Source organism: Muntiacus reevesi, chromosome 2, assembly GCF_963930625.1.
Source record: "Muntiacus reevesi chromosome 2, mMunRee1.1, whole genome shotgun sequence".
NCBI lineage: Eukaryota > Metazoa > Chordata > Mammalia > Artiodactyla > Cervidae > Muntiacus > Muntiacus reevesi.
Window position 1 is genome coordinate 196,006,762 of NC_089250.1, and position 13,715 is coordinate 196,020,476.

Here is a 13,715-nt window from a genome sequence, read left to right on the forward strand (position 1 = left end):
GCACATTGAGTGCAGCATTTTCACAGCATCATCTTTTAGAATTTGAAATAGCTCAACTGGAATTCCATCACCTCCACTAGCTTTGTTTGTAGTGATACTTCCTTAAGGCTACTTGACTTAACATTCCAGGATGTCTGGCTCTAGGTGAGTGATAGTACCATCATGATTATCTGAAGATCTTTTTTGTCTAGTTCTTCTGTGTATTCTTGCCACCTCTTCTTAATATCTTCTGCTTCTGTTAGGTCCATACCATTTCTGTCCTTTATTGAGCCCATCTTTGCATGAAATCGTCCCTTGGCATCTCTAATTTTCTTGAAGAGATCTCTAGTCTTTCCCATTCTGTTATTTTCCTCTATTTCTTTGCACTGATCACTGAGAAAGGCTTTCTTATCTCTCTTTTCTGTCCTTTGGAACTCTGCATTCAAATGGGTATGCATTTGAATGCATTTCCTTTTCTCCTTTGCCTTTCGCTTCTCTTCTTTTCTCAGTTATTTGTAAGTCCTGGTTAGATAACCATTTTGCCTTTTTTCATTTCTTTTTCTTGGGGATGGTCTTGATCCCTGGCTCCTGTACAATGTCACGAACCTCCCTCTGTAGTTCTTCAGGCACTCTGTCTATCAGATCTAATCCCTTGAATCTATTTGTTACCTCCACTGTATAATTGTAAGGGATTTGATTTAGGTCATTCCTGAATGGTCTAGTGGTTTTTCCTAATTTCTTCAATTTCAGTGTGAATTTGGCAATAAGGAGTTCATGATCTGAGACACAGTCAGCTCCCAGTCTTGCTTTTGCTGACTGTATAGAGCTTCTCCATCTTTGGCTGCAAGTAATAGAATCAGTCTGATTTTGGTGTTGACCATCTGGTGATGTCCATGTGTAGAGTTGTCTCTTGTGTTGTTGGAAGTGGATGTTTGCTATGACCTATGCGTTCTGTTGGCAAAACTCTGTTAGCCTTTGCTTTACTTCATTTTGTACTCCAAGGCCAAATTTGCCTATTACTCCAGGTATCTCTTGACTTCCTACTTTTGCATTCCAGTCTTCTGTAATGAAAAGGACATCTTTTTTGGGTGTCAGTTCTAGAAGGTCTTGTAAGTCTTCATAGAACCATTCAACTTCAGCATTACTGGTTGGGGCATAGACTTGGATTACTGTGATACTGAAGTCTTGCCTTGAAAACGAACAGAGATCATTCTGTCATTTTTGAGATTGCAGCCAAGAATTGCATTTCGAACTCTTTTGTTTACTATGAATGCTACTCCATTTCTTCTAAGGGATTCTTGCCCACAGTAATAGATACAATGGTCATCTGAGTTAAATTCACCCATTTCAGTCCGTTTTATTTCATTAATTCCTAAAATGTCAGTGTTCACTGTTCACTCTTGCCATCTCCTGTTTGACCACTTCCAGTTTACCTTGATTCATGGACCTAGCATTCCAGGTTCCTATGCAATATTGCTCTTTACAGCAATGAAGGAGGTTGCCATTATTCATTACCTCCACCATAGTTTGGCCTCAGATCAAACAACAGGGAGAGAACACAGCCCCGCCCAGCACCAGAAAACTGGATTAAAGATTTACGAGCGTGACCCCGCTCATAAGTACAAGACCCAGTTTCCCCCAACAGTCATCTCTCCCATCAGGAAGCTTCCACAAGCCTTGTATCCTTGTATCTCAGAGGGAAGACAGAATGAAACCCGCAATCACAGAAAACTAATCAAACTGATCCCATGGACCACAGCCTTGTCTAACTCAATGAAGCTATGAGCCATGCCGTGTAGGGCCACCCAAGACAGATGGGCCATGGTGGAGAGTTCTGACAAAATGTGGTCCACTGGAGAAGGGCATGGCAAACCACTTCAGTATTCTTGCCTTAAGAACCTCATGAACAGTAGAAAAGGCAAAAAGATATGGCACTGAAAGATGACTCCCCAGGTCGATAGGTGCCCAGTATGCTACTGGAGAAGAGTGGAGAAAAAAACTCCAGAAAGAATAAAACCTTTAGTGAGCAGGAAAGAAGCACTGAGATGGAGACGGGAAGCTTGTTTAAAACGTAGATTCCCAGGCCCTGCCCACAGGGCTCCTAATGGGGTGGAGGGGTTTGCACTTTTAAGGAATTCGGATGTAGATGGTCTGTGGCCCACATGTTGAGCAGCCACGGTCTAGACAGAGTTGGCTTTAGTTCTTCTCTACTTCTGTGGTGGTTTAGTCGCTAAGTTGTGTCCTGCTCTTGCCACTCCGTGGGCTGTAGCCCACCAGGCTCCTCTGTCCATGGGGTTTTCCAGGCAAGAATACTAAAGTGAGTTTCCATTTCCTTCTCTAGGGGATTTTCCCAACCCAGGAATCGAACCCAGATCTCCTGTATTGCAGTCAGATTCTTTACTGACTGAGTTACGAGGGAAGCCCTGTCTGCTTCTAACCTTCCTTAAAATCCCCACATGGTGTTTAGCTCACCTTCCTTTGTTGGCCTGCAATATACCCTTGGTCTTGCTGCTCTTCACACACCTTGGACAAGTTAGGTATACCTGGCATACTTCCAAGTTACTGAATTTCAGACCACAGCAATAAACGGATTCACAGGGATTTTTTTGCTTCCTAGTGCCCATAAAAGTTCGTTTACACAATCCTGTAGTCTATTAAGTGCGTGATAGCTTTGTGTCTAAAAAAACTCTGTATATGCCTTAATTTAAAATAGTTTATTGCTGGGGAGTTCCCTGGTGGTCCAGTGGTTAGGACTCCAAGCTTTCACTGCAGAGGGCCTGGGTTCAATCCTGGTAGGGAAACTAAAATCCCACAAGCCAGGGTGGCCAAAAATAAAATACTTTATTGCTAAAAAAAGTGCTGTCACCGTCATCTGAGTATTCCATGAGTTATGGTCTTTTTGCAATACTAACGTTGAAGAGCACATATCACCATGACAAATCCAAAATAAAGAAAAAGTTAGAAATATCGTGAGAATTCCCAAAATGTGACACAGACCCAAGCTGAGCAAATACTGTTGAGAAATGACTTGCTTGACATGGATGGGATTTCCACAGATCTTCAACTTGTAATAAAGAAAAACTATAGCTTCAAAATGCAGTAAAGATTTACTGAGCATGGCCCCACCCATAAGTACAAGACCCAGTCCCCCACAGTCTGTTTCTCCCATCAGGAAGCTTCCATAAGCCTCGTATCCTTATCCCTCAGAGCGAAGACAGAATGAAACCCACAATGAAACCCACAATAAAGAGAAGTGTACTTGCATCTCATCCTGTCAGTAAAGTAATCATAATAACAGCACCTGTTTCATGGTGTTAGGAGGATGCAGCTAAAGGGTCACTTCCGAAAGGACTTAGCAAAGTGCCCATTTTACGGCAAGGGCTCAGTGTGTATTACTCTTAATAAATAATGCTGGATATTTTATTTTCCTCACTGAGATTGTGACCTCCTCAAGGTCAGGAGCTCAGATTTTTCATTCTTGTGGTTACCATCACTACCTCAACTGTCTGAAAGAGTGCTGTCCAATAGAACTTTCACAGATGGGTATTGAGCACTTGAAATGTGATTAGTACAACCTTGGAACTGAATTTTTTGTTTTGCTTCTAATAAATTCTGATAAGCTAACACAGCTGCATGTGGCTAATGACCACTGTATTGGACAGTGCAGGTCAGTAAATGTTGAATGGAGAAAAGACTGAATGTGCCGGTGCATTGGACTAGGTAGCGGGAGAGAGTGATGAGTTGAGAGAAGTGGAAAATTCAAAGAAAAGAGAATAATGGTCTCAGAGGTGATAGATATCTATTTGATCATAGAAATAGATGAAATAGATGACCATCTATTTCAACTCCTACCCAGTACTTGAATTCCTTTTCCCATATTGCATTATACCTAGAAAAATCTTTTTCATCTTGGTTGTTTTCCTTGTAACATCTACTTCTTGGTCCTTACCCTTCTGGTGCTGTGATCCAAGTTGCTAATCACAGTACCATTATGAGAACGCTCAAATGTCAATAGAAGGTTGTTATTGTGGCTGTCTTTTCCCGGGAGTGTGCACTTCTCTAGGGTAAACAGCTCTTCACAATGCATTTGACTAGTGGTGTTTTGTTGGGGAAGCTGCTCAACAACTCAAAGAGGGGATAATCCTTGTACCTCCCTCACAGGGCTGTTGTGAGGATGGCTTAAGATGACATATGCAAAGGTGCTTGGCACAGTCCTGGCATTTACAAAGTGCTTAATAAATGTTCTGATGTGAGAAAGAAGCATGCTTTGCATTTGTTTTAGAATCATGGAATTTATTTTTGTTAAACAGTCCTATAGCAAGAAGGTAAAGGCAGAAGTGTTTGATTGCTCTGAAAAGCAGCTAAATTGATGTCATTTACAAAGTGGTAGAGTTACAAACATAAGTTAATGAGGTCAAAGATGGTGAGTTTGTACACACAGGCCCTGAAATGATTGTTATAACGTGAATGGTAGATCCAGTTACTTAAAACAAACATTCTCACAAATGTAATTTTCTATAACAAACATAGTAAATTCAGTTTCTCACGGCAAACATGAAAAGCAGGCTTGGTAATGATCCTGTGTTTGAGGTTAAGTATTATATTTTGTTAGGATATCTCCATTTAAAAAGCAAATCATCACAGGTAACAGACCTGTCAGAAACTCAGTTTCAAGAGAATGAGAATAGGTGTTAAGACCTTTATTCTGTCTGGCTAGTCCTGTGCATGTGTTTGTCTGTACGATGACTTGCTTGTTAATATTCTTCAGTTTTCTCACCTTTCCAGTGACAGCTAATCTGGGGCTTTTTATTCTCAAAAGCACCTGTATTAGTATCAATAAACATCTTTCCTGCTAAGGCTTCTAATTAAATCTTGTGATTGCTTATGACTTAATGATTTTTAACTATGGTCTTAACCAAGACTGAGTCAAATTATTTGGAGCTTACAGTCTTCTTTTCTGATACTGCTGTTATTATCATTGCCATTGGCGTCCTCATTATTGCCGTTAGGTCATCACTCCAAAGCTAGTCTCTGGCCTCAGCTCTCAATGCTGTTGGGAAACCAGGTCCCTGCATGCCACCTGCTAGGTGACAACACGGACCAGTTCTGAGTCTGTGCTTGTTCCCCAGCACAGCAGCTGAGCAGCCGGAGAAAAACGGCAGCAGATGGCTTGTCTGCAGTGCCTATCCGGCAGCACCCATCGGCTCCTTCTCACGTTGCCTGTGTGTGCTGGTCCCGAGTTTTCACTCCACTCCTCTGGCCCGGTGAAACCATCTGACAGCTGGAGGAGGCATTCACTGAAACTAGGCAGGTGATCAGGAGCAGGGAGAGAATCCTCCAACTTGCAAACACCAGCAAACAGATTTGTGTCTGCATACATGGAAGAAGTATTTATCGCGCTACCAACACAGCTCAGCCCAGCATCTGTGCTTTGGACACGTCTTGGTGTCCTCGGATCCTGCTCTATCACTCATCTCTCCCACATCTGTAACTTCTCTGCTGGCTTTTCCCTCCAAGCATCCTGTAGCCAGTTAGCTTGGGGAAAGCCTCTCCTTTGACCCCTGTCATCTTCTAGCTCTTGTCTGTCCCTCATGCCGTCTCAGCTGAACTTCCAAAAAGAACTCTTGTTTGCACTGCAACCAGAGGTGAGGTCTGGCTACTCATCACTCAAAAGTCAATAAAGAGGCAAGTTTGGTGGAAAGAAAAGGATGCTTTATTTTGGATACTGGCAACCTGTGGGCGGGGGGTGGGGAGGTGGGGGAGGCAGACTCCTGTCCAAAGGCCAACTCCCTGCCTCTGCGCCCCCCACCCCTGCCCAACCAGTAGTCTGAGGGAGAGGGCTGCATGCAGAAATAGCACAATCAGCTGTGACAGTCTTGAAATTGGTCATCGGTGGTCGGGCCAGGATCATCTTGACTGTTTAGAGTATGGTGGATCTTCAGTTCCAGGGTCGGTTTGTTCCCATTTGCTTGAGGTCAGTTCTTGGAATTGTGGCAGCTTATGTTATGGCTACGGTCTGCTCATCATGTAGTTAACTTCTTCCCCGACCTGGTGGGTATTTCAGTACTTGTAAGACAGCTCACAGGATACGGCTCAGAATATTATCTGTAGTCCTGCTTGAGATGGAACTAAAGGTCCCTGACTTTGCTTAATGACTAAACTATTATTATTTAGTTTTGTTGGACTGCTTTCCTGTTTCTGCATTTTCTCACCTCTCTGATTATTCTTTGGCTAAAGTTTTCCCACAAACAGAAGGCAAGTGGAGGACATGGTGGGCTAGGACCATAGGGTCCGGCTCGATTTCAACACGACTGTCATTCCCATTCCTTTATAAACCCATGAGTTCCTATCTCATGACTGTGATGAAATCGTGCTCATACATCGGTCATCATGTCTGCCCATGCTGGGCCAGGCATTGGCCCCAGGAACTATTCAAGACACCGACAATTATTTTCCATCATAGACTGCCAGTCCTGAAATCAGCAATTCATCTTACATGCATCCTTTCCACTTTTCATGGTCCCTACATTGATTCTCTAATCCCTATAGATCCTACTGGCTCCACGTCTCCTGTGACCCCCAACTCCCACCCCCTGGTTCTTGTGGCCCTTACCACTCCTTGTTTAGATTGCCGCTGTAGCTTTGTAATGGGGAAGGGCTTCCTCCCAGACTGTCTTTCCACCAGAAGCTCTCTCAAATTAAAATCTGATCACATTATCTGATGACCTGGAATGATTTTCACGGTGAACATCAACTTTTTAGCTTAACATCTAAGCCCTTTAATAGTTTGGTCTCAGGCTTCCCTGGTGGCTCAGTGGTAAAGAATCCACCAGCCCCGGCAGGAGGCCCGGCTTCGATCCCTGATCTGGGAAGATCCCACATGCTGTGGAGCAACTAAGCCCATGAGCCACAACTACTGAGCCTGCGCTCTAGGGCCTGGGAGCCACAGCTACTGACCCCACGGGTCGCACTTACCAAAGCACATGTGCCTGAGAGCCCGAGCTCCACAACAAGAGAAGCCACCACAATGAGAAGCCAGCGCACCACCGCAGCTTGAGGGTAGCCCCTGCTCGCTGCAGCTAGAGAAAAGCCCTCGAAGCAACAAAGACCCAGCCAAAAATAAATAAAATTAAAAAACCAATCATTTGGTCTCTGTCTCTCTTATTTTTTAGGTTCATCACCTACCATTTATCCAAATCATCCTAATGGTTAACATTTACAGAGCTGCCCTTTATGTGCCAGGCACTGTGCCAGGTGCTTGATTTTCCTCTTGTCTAAACCTCACAGCAACTTGGTGGTTTAAACAGATAAGGAAATTGAGGCATAGAAAACTTAAACTTGCCCCCAAGTAAGTGGTAGAATCAGACTCCAACTCAGATATGTGCCACACTCAACTTCAAGCCCTTAAGCAACACACCAGCGTGGTTCAAAGTGTAGAGCTGGGGCACCTATGTCACAATCTCCCAGATACTTGCTAAAGTGCAAATTCCTTTGGTGTGATGACTTGCTCTATACCTTGGGGGTGAGTCCCTAAGCTCTGCATTTTAAATAAGCTCTCTTGGCAAGTGACTAAGCCCCAGTACCACTGTCCTGTGCTGTGTACCTTTAGCCATAAGAAACCATGCCTTCCAATACACCATGCTGTTCCATTCCTCTGAGCCTTTGCACAAGCTCTGCCTCTCACTGGACAATCTCTGCTTCTATCTTGATCTTTTACGACTCAAGCCCAAGTGACCTCTCTTCTGGAAAGCCTTCTATTCTTCACACTGATTTTGAAGCCTCTTCTTGGTGCTTCCCGAGTGCAGCCCTCTATAGCATTGCTTTCACACCTCGTAACTGCTGAATCTTACCATCCATCCCCTCACCAAACAAGCTCATCTCCCCCTTCGTCTGTCCCTCCAGCACCTTGCACAGCCCCTCACCACAGTGTATGCTAGCCAAGTGTTCACTGGATTCACTTCCAGCCTCCACCTTCCTGGTTCATCCGTTTCCAGTAGGCCACTGTTGGGGAACATTGCATTTTAATGGCTGTTTCAGTTAGAAACATGTTCAGCTGCAAATTGCAGAAAGCCCCACCAATAGTGGCCTGAGCAGTAAAGTCATTTCATTACCTCACATCCCTGGAGCATGGCGGAGTAGGGAGCAGGTTCCAATTTGAGCGCAAGGGTTCTGCTCCACCAACAGGATTAGAGGCTGTTTCTGCTCTGCCTCTTGCATAATGTTGCCTTTGTTGTGTAAAATAAACATCTACCTTTACTTGTTTTTGGATTACTGTTTGTTTAACAGACATGTAACATCAAATTCCCCTAACCAATTTCAGGTTCCCCCTGCTATCCAAAAGTAGAGAGTTCCTATGCAACCTTTCAGAAGCCAAAACGGCATAAAGTGAAGAAGCAATTGTACTTTAGGACACATCTTGCTAAAGGATGCATAAAATAAATTGAGATAAAGCACAGTGTTCACAGAGAATTCAAAGCTATGATGGCTTGATGCTGAGTTGTTCAGTGTAGGCCCAGGGAAGGAGCATGGCATCACCGACTCAATGGACGTGAGGTTGGGTAAACTCCCAGAGTTGGAGGTGGACAGGGAGGCCTGGCGTGCTGCAGTTCATGGGGTCACAAAGGGTTGGACACGACGGAGCGACTGAACTGAATTGAACTGAACTGAACTCCACTGCTTGGGGTACACACTTCCTCTACAACAGTTCACTGCACAACAAACTGAATGTTCTTTTTCATTTTTCATCTTTGCTCATAAAAACAACGCTTTTTGTACTAATTTTGGTTAGTGAACACAGGTAGGTCTTTCGTCAAAGTGAAGTGCTTAAAGCAAACTTTCAAAAACGGAGAGACCAGGAATCCAGTTTACGATCTTAAGCAACTAAAAGATTGTTAACATGTATACATGTAATGCACCTGATTTTCTTAAGAATTTCTAATGCCAAGCCAGCAAATTTTTCTTCAGTTCTCTGTACAAAGTTAATCAAATTCATACAAGCTTTCAATGTAAAAACATCAGTCTTTAATCAATTGTATGTGTTTTAATTAAAATCGCAAGGTGATGGCAGTGCTAAATTCTCAAATATGCCAAATTCTCTTAAACATTACAGAGGCTTGAAGTAACACATCAGATTGTCCTGAAGCTAATTGTTTTCCCATACTTCTGCAGAATCATATGCATAATCATAACTATCTTACATGGTTGTATGATAGAAAAGTTTGTATATTTTCCATCAAATTTATGCTTGGGAAAAATATAAATAGCAGATAAATAATAATTAAAGAAATATAGATAAAAGTAAAATATAACTTTAAATATGTGTAAGACAGATTATACCTGAGAGGAACAGACAGACTTAGGAGTATGAATTATTGTAAATCTTTTGGAGGGCAATTTGGCCCAAAATTTAAATCATTTTTTCATTTGAAAGAAAAATTTCACATCTAAGAGTTAATCCTACAAAAGCACCTCCTCCTCCCTGGTAGTCCAGTGGTTAAGACTTGGCGCGTCCAATGCAGGGGTGTGTGTTTGATGCCTGGTAGGGGAACTAAGATCCCACATGCTGTACAGAGTGGCCAACAGTTTTTCTTTAAAAAAAAAAAGTATATCCTTTCAGCTTCATATTCTTTGGGAATATGATGGTGAGGACAAATAGACCAGGTACATCCCTGCCCCCACCCCCATCTCCACAAAGAAAACCAGTCTATTAGAAGAAATACTCAATAGTTTTGATAAATTTCAAATAAGAATAAGACTTGATATGAGCTTTGCAGAATAAGGACACAGTATTTATCAGGTTCTATGCTTGGATGATTTGACCTAGTCTAGGAGATCTAAAGTAAATGAATGTATTTGTGAAATATGTACAAATGTTATTAAATGCGTTGAAAAAGGCTTGGAGGGATCTATGCCAGTTCCAACAATAGTTATGAGTTGTAATGGGATTAGGTGTGATAAGACATCTCTGTGTTTGGAGCTTTTCTCACAATAAGCACGTATTGCTTTTGTAATCAAAGCTATAAATGTAGGCTATGCTGTGCTTTGTCACTTAGCTGTATCCCCTCTTTGTGACCGCATTGACTGAAGCCAGCCAGGCTCCTCTGTCCATGGGGATTCTCCAGGCAGGAATACTGGACTGGGTTGCCATGCCCTCCTCCAGGTGATCTTCCCAACCCAAGGATTGAACCTAAGTCTCCCGTATTGCAGGCAGATTCTTTACAGCTGAGCTACCGGGAAGCCCGTAAATGTATGTGCATCTTAAATCCAAATAAACAGTTTTTACACCACATTGGTGATTCTCAACGTGATGGGGGACGACAGTGAATTTACATTTTTTGGTTGAGACGAAAAAATAAAGTGGTAGAACTAGAGCTACTGTGGTGGGCAGAATTCTCAGATGGTCCCCAAGATTCCTGCCCCTAGTGCACATACTTCCCAGTTGTCCAAGCAGATACTAACCCAGGGATTGGGGGTAAAGGGTTTTCTAGATCTGTTTTAAGTGTATAATCTATTGACATTATCTTTTTTTTTTTTTTTCCTAAATTGAATCTGTAGTTTTGTTTTTGGCTGCACCACGCAGCTTATGGAATCTTAGTTCCCCTGGCCAGGGATTGAACCCAGAGCACCGGCACTGGAAGCTCAGAGTCCTCACCACTGAGCCACCAGGGAATTCCCTCAATTGACTCTAAATTGGGGAGATTATTGTGGGTGGGCCTGGCTTAATCAGGTGAGTCCTTAAAAGAAGTCAGATTCAAGCAGAAGAGACTCCTGCTTGCTTTGAAGAAGCAAATAACCATGAGTGAGCTGTTGTGGCAGGGATCTGAGGGTAGCCAGCCTCTAGAAGCTGAGAGCAGTTTTCCTAACAACCCCCCAAAAATGGGAACTTCAGACCTACATCCACAAGAAACTGAATCCCACCAACTGTCAGTGAACTTGGAAGAGGACTCCAGCTGTCAGATGAGATCACAGTCATGGCTCACACCTTGATTTCAACCTGATGAAACCCTGACCCTTGGGAAGCGTGAGATAAGAAATCTGCATTGTTTTAAGTTGCTAAGTTTGTGGTAGTTTGTTACACAGCACTAGAAACCTATTAAGTTGCTAATAACCTACGTCCTGATGTACTTGTCCCCAATCTGATACCTAAGAGTTAAAAAAAAAAAAAGCTGAGAATTGCTCTACTACCTGATAAGGAACTAGACTATAGAATAAAATTTGCCTCCAGTACAACTGCATCAGTTCCATCTTACCTAGAAATTTTGTTTTCCCTCATCACTACAAAGCAACTATGCGATTGCCTTTGAAACACTGACCTTTCCAGAAATATTTTGCCATCTTTCCCTTAGGGGTGTAACTAATATAGCCATGGTCATTTTCTGTTTCTCTCAGCAATAGCTGTCGTAGAACTTATGCGAAATGTTCTTTGCATTGAGCTCCGCAGCAGGTTAACTGTGATCAGCCTTGAAACCTGGCAATCGTTCTCCATCTCACTGCATGTTAGAATCAGCTGACGACTTTAAAAATGCTGATTTTCTGATTCATGCCTCAGACCTATTGGAATAAAAATTTCTGGGGTTGGGCCAAAACATTGGCATTTTCAAAGAGCTACCAGGTGATTCTAATGTTCAGCAAAGATGGAAACTTAATGGAGCTTACAGTAGGACCACTCAACTTTAGTTTCATTATATATATATGTATACATATTATACATATTATTGTATGTATACATATTATATTTATACATTATACATATGTATTATATGTGTATGTATTATAATTTTATTGTATATGTATCATATATGTATGTATACATATATGATACATATATATAATTATATATATACACATGTATAATTGTATATATAATTTTTATTTTATAATATTTATTTTATAATAGATATAATTTTTGTTTATCTTTGGCTGTGCTGGGTCTTCGTTGTTACCTGAGGGCTTTCTCTACTTGCAGTGAGCAGGGCTACTCCCCAGTTGCAGTTGCATGAGCTCTAGGGCACAAACTTAATAATTGTGGCCGGGGGGCTTACTTGCCTCAAGGTGTGTGGAATCCTCCCAGATCAGGGATTGAACCTCTGTCTCCTGCCCCTGGCAGGCAGATTCTTTACCACTGAGCCTTCAGGGAAGCCCCTTAGCTGCGTTTTTAACTCCCCAGGAATGCCGATGCTGCTGGTCTGTGGGCAATGTTTTGACTGGCAAAGGTTTATGAGATTGCTTTTCTAGTCATGTGCGCCGATCTGGCAACCAACTTCACACCCATCCCCAGGACTGCCTGAGATGGCTCCTCTTGCCTCTGTCTCTTTTATTCTGCCCTCCTACACACAACATTCTCGTCTTGCTTTTCTCCCCTCTCCTTCCTGTATGCCGTTGGTGTCTTCCCTGAGCCATGCTCTTCATTTTCTTCCTCTTTTATCCCTTGTCGTTAGTATAATTTGGGGGGCAAAATCTAAATCTACCTGCTTAGGAAGAGTCTCAAACTCTTGCATAAAGCCTAGACAGATGCAAGAGAAGAATCTTCTCTCACCCATTTAAATAAACACCCTGTTTGTTGTTTTTTCACTTTTGTAAACCACTAACCAAAATAAAATTTAAGAATATTTTATTCAGAGGAAAGGGAATTACATCAAGCTGTAATGAAGTCTGGAATTGAGTGCCTTTTGTTTTTTACCTCCACTCCCTGCAGAGTATGAAGCTGAGCTTCCTCCCTTTCCTGAAGGATATAAAGTCAAACAAGATGCTGTGGTTACTGTGAGTATCACCTGGGGCCCAACCTAATTGAAAGGTTCTAACTGGAGAACAGTACTGACAACTGGTGAGCATCAGACAGGGTCATGAATCGGGAAGTGGGGAAAAGAAAGGCCCTGGAACCAGAACCAGAACGGGCCAGTCCCACCTCTGCTGCTTAAAGGGCATCACACAACCACTCTGAGTCTCAGTTTCTGTATCCGTTAAATGGGGCAGGTCATCCTTGACTGACTCACAGGGCCTCTGTAGGGCTCAAATGAGATCCTAGAAGAGGAGGACCTTTCCAGAGAATTCAGTGTCACTTCCATGTTGGGGACAGTTTTGCAGATGAAGCAGATTTCTTTTTGCATAGCTGGGTGGGCTAAGACTGTACTAAGGAAGAGAGAGGGCCAAGGACAGGGCATCAGAAAGGGAGGCCCTAAGGCAATATTGATGCTTCCCTTGTAGCTCAGTCGGTAAAGAATCTGCCTGCAGTGCAGGAGACCCAGGTTCGATCCCTGGGTTGGGAAGATACCCTGGAGAAGGAAATGGCAACCCACTCCAGTATCCTTGCCTGAAAAATCTCATGGACTGAGGAGCTTCGTGGGCTGCAGTCCATGGGGTCGCAAAGGGTCGGACACGACTGAGCGACTAACACTTACTTACTTAAGGCAATGTACCTGGGAATAAAGTAGGTCTTAATGGAGTTTAAAATAAAAAGGTAAGGCTTTGAGAGATGGGCAGTGTCACTGGAATGGGTCCAAAATCTAAGTCTCTAGACTTTCAGTATCTCACTGCAGCTGCCCTTGTTAGAGATTCTGTGTCTAAGAACTTCCATGGCCTATGATTTTTCCTTTTTCCTAGCATCCTGTTCTTGCTTTATGGATGCAGTGCTTTTTCAAGTTTTTCCACAGATACTAATCGCAGTTCTCCTCCCTGAATTATTTGTGCCTCTTCGGGGTCAGTTACTCTTTTTAGATCTTGATCTTTGTCTTTTATGC

General features: G+C 42.8%; 1 protein-coding gene across 2 annotated transcripts in view; it reads left to right on the plus strand.

The window, feature by feature from the left end:
• The window catches only part of IQCK (IQ motif containing K), a 141,516-nt gene that overhangs the window by 1,844 nt on the left and 125,957 nt on the right, over window positions 1-13,715 (plus strand). For both annotated transcript variants that reach the window (XM_065924437.1, XM_065924438.1), the window contains exon 2: window positions 12,674-12,738. In XM_065924437.1, the coding sequence (XP_065780509.1) occupies window positions 12,674-12,738 (65 nt within the window). The remainder of the gene's footprint in view (window positions 1-12,673; window positions 12,739-13,715) is intronic.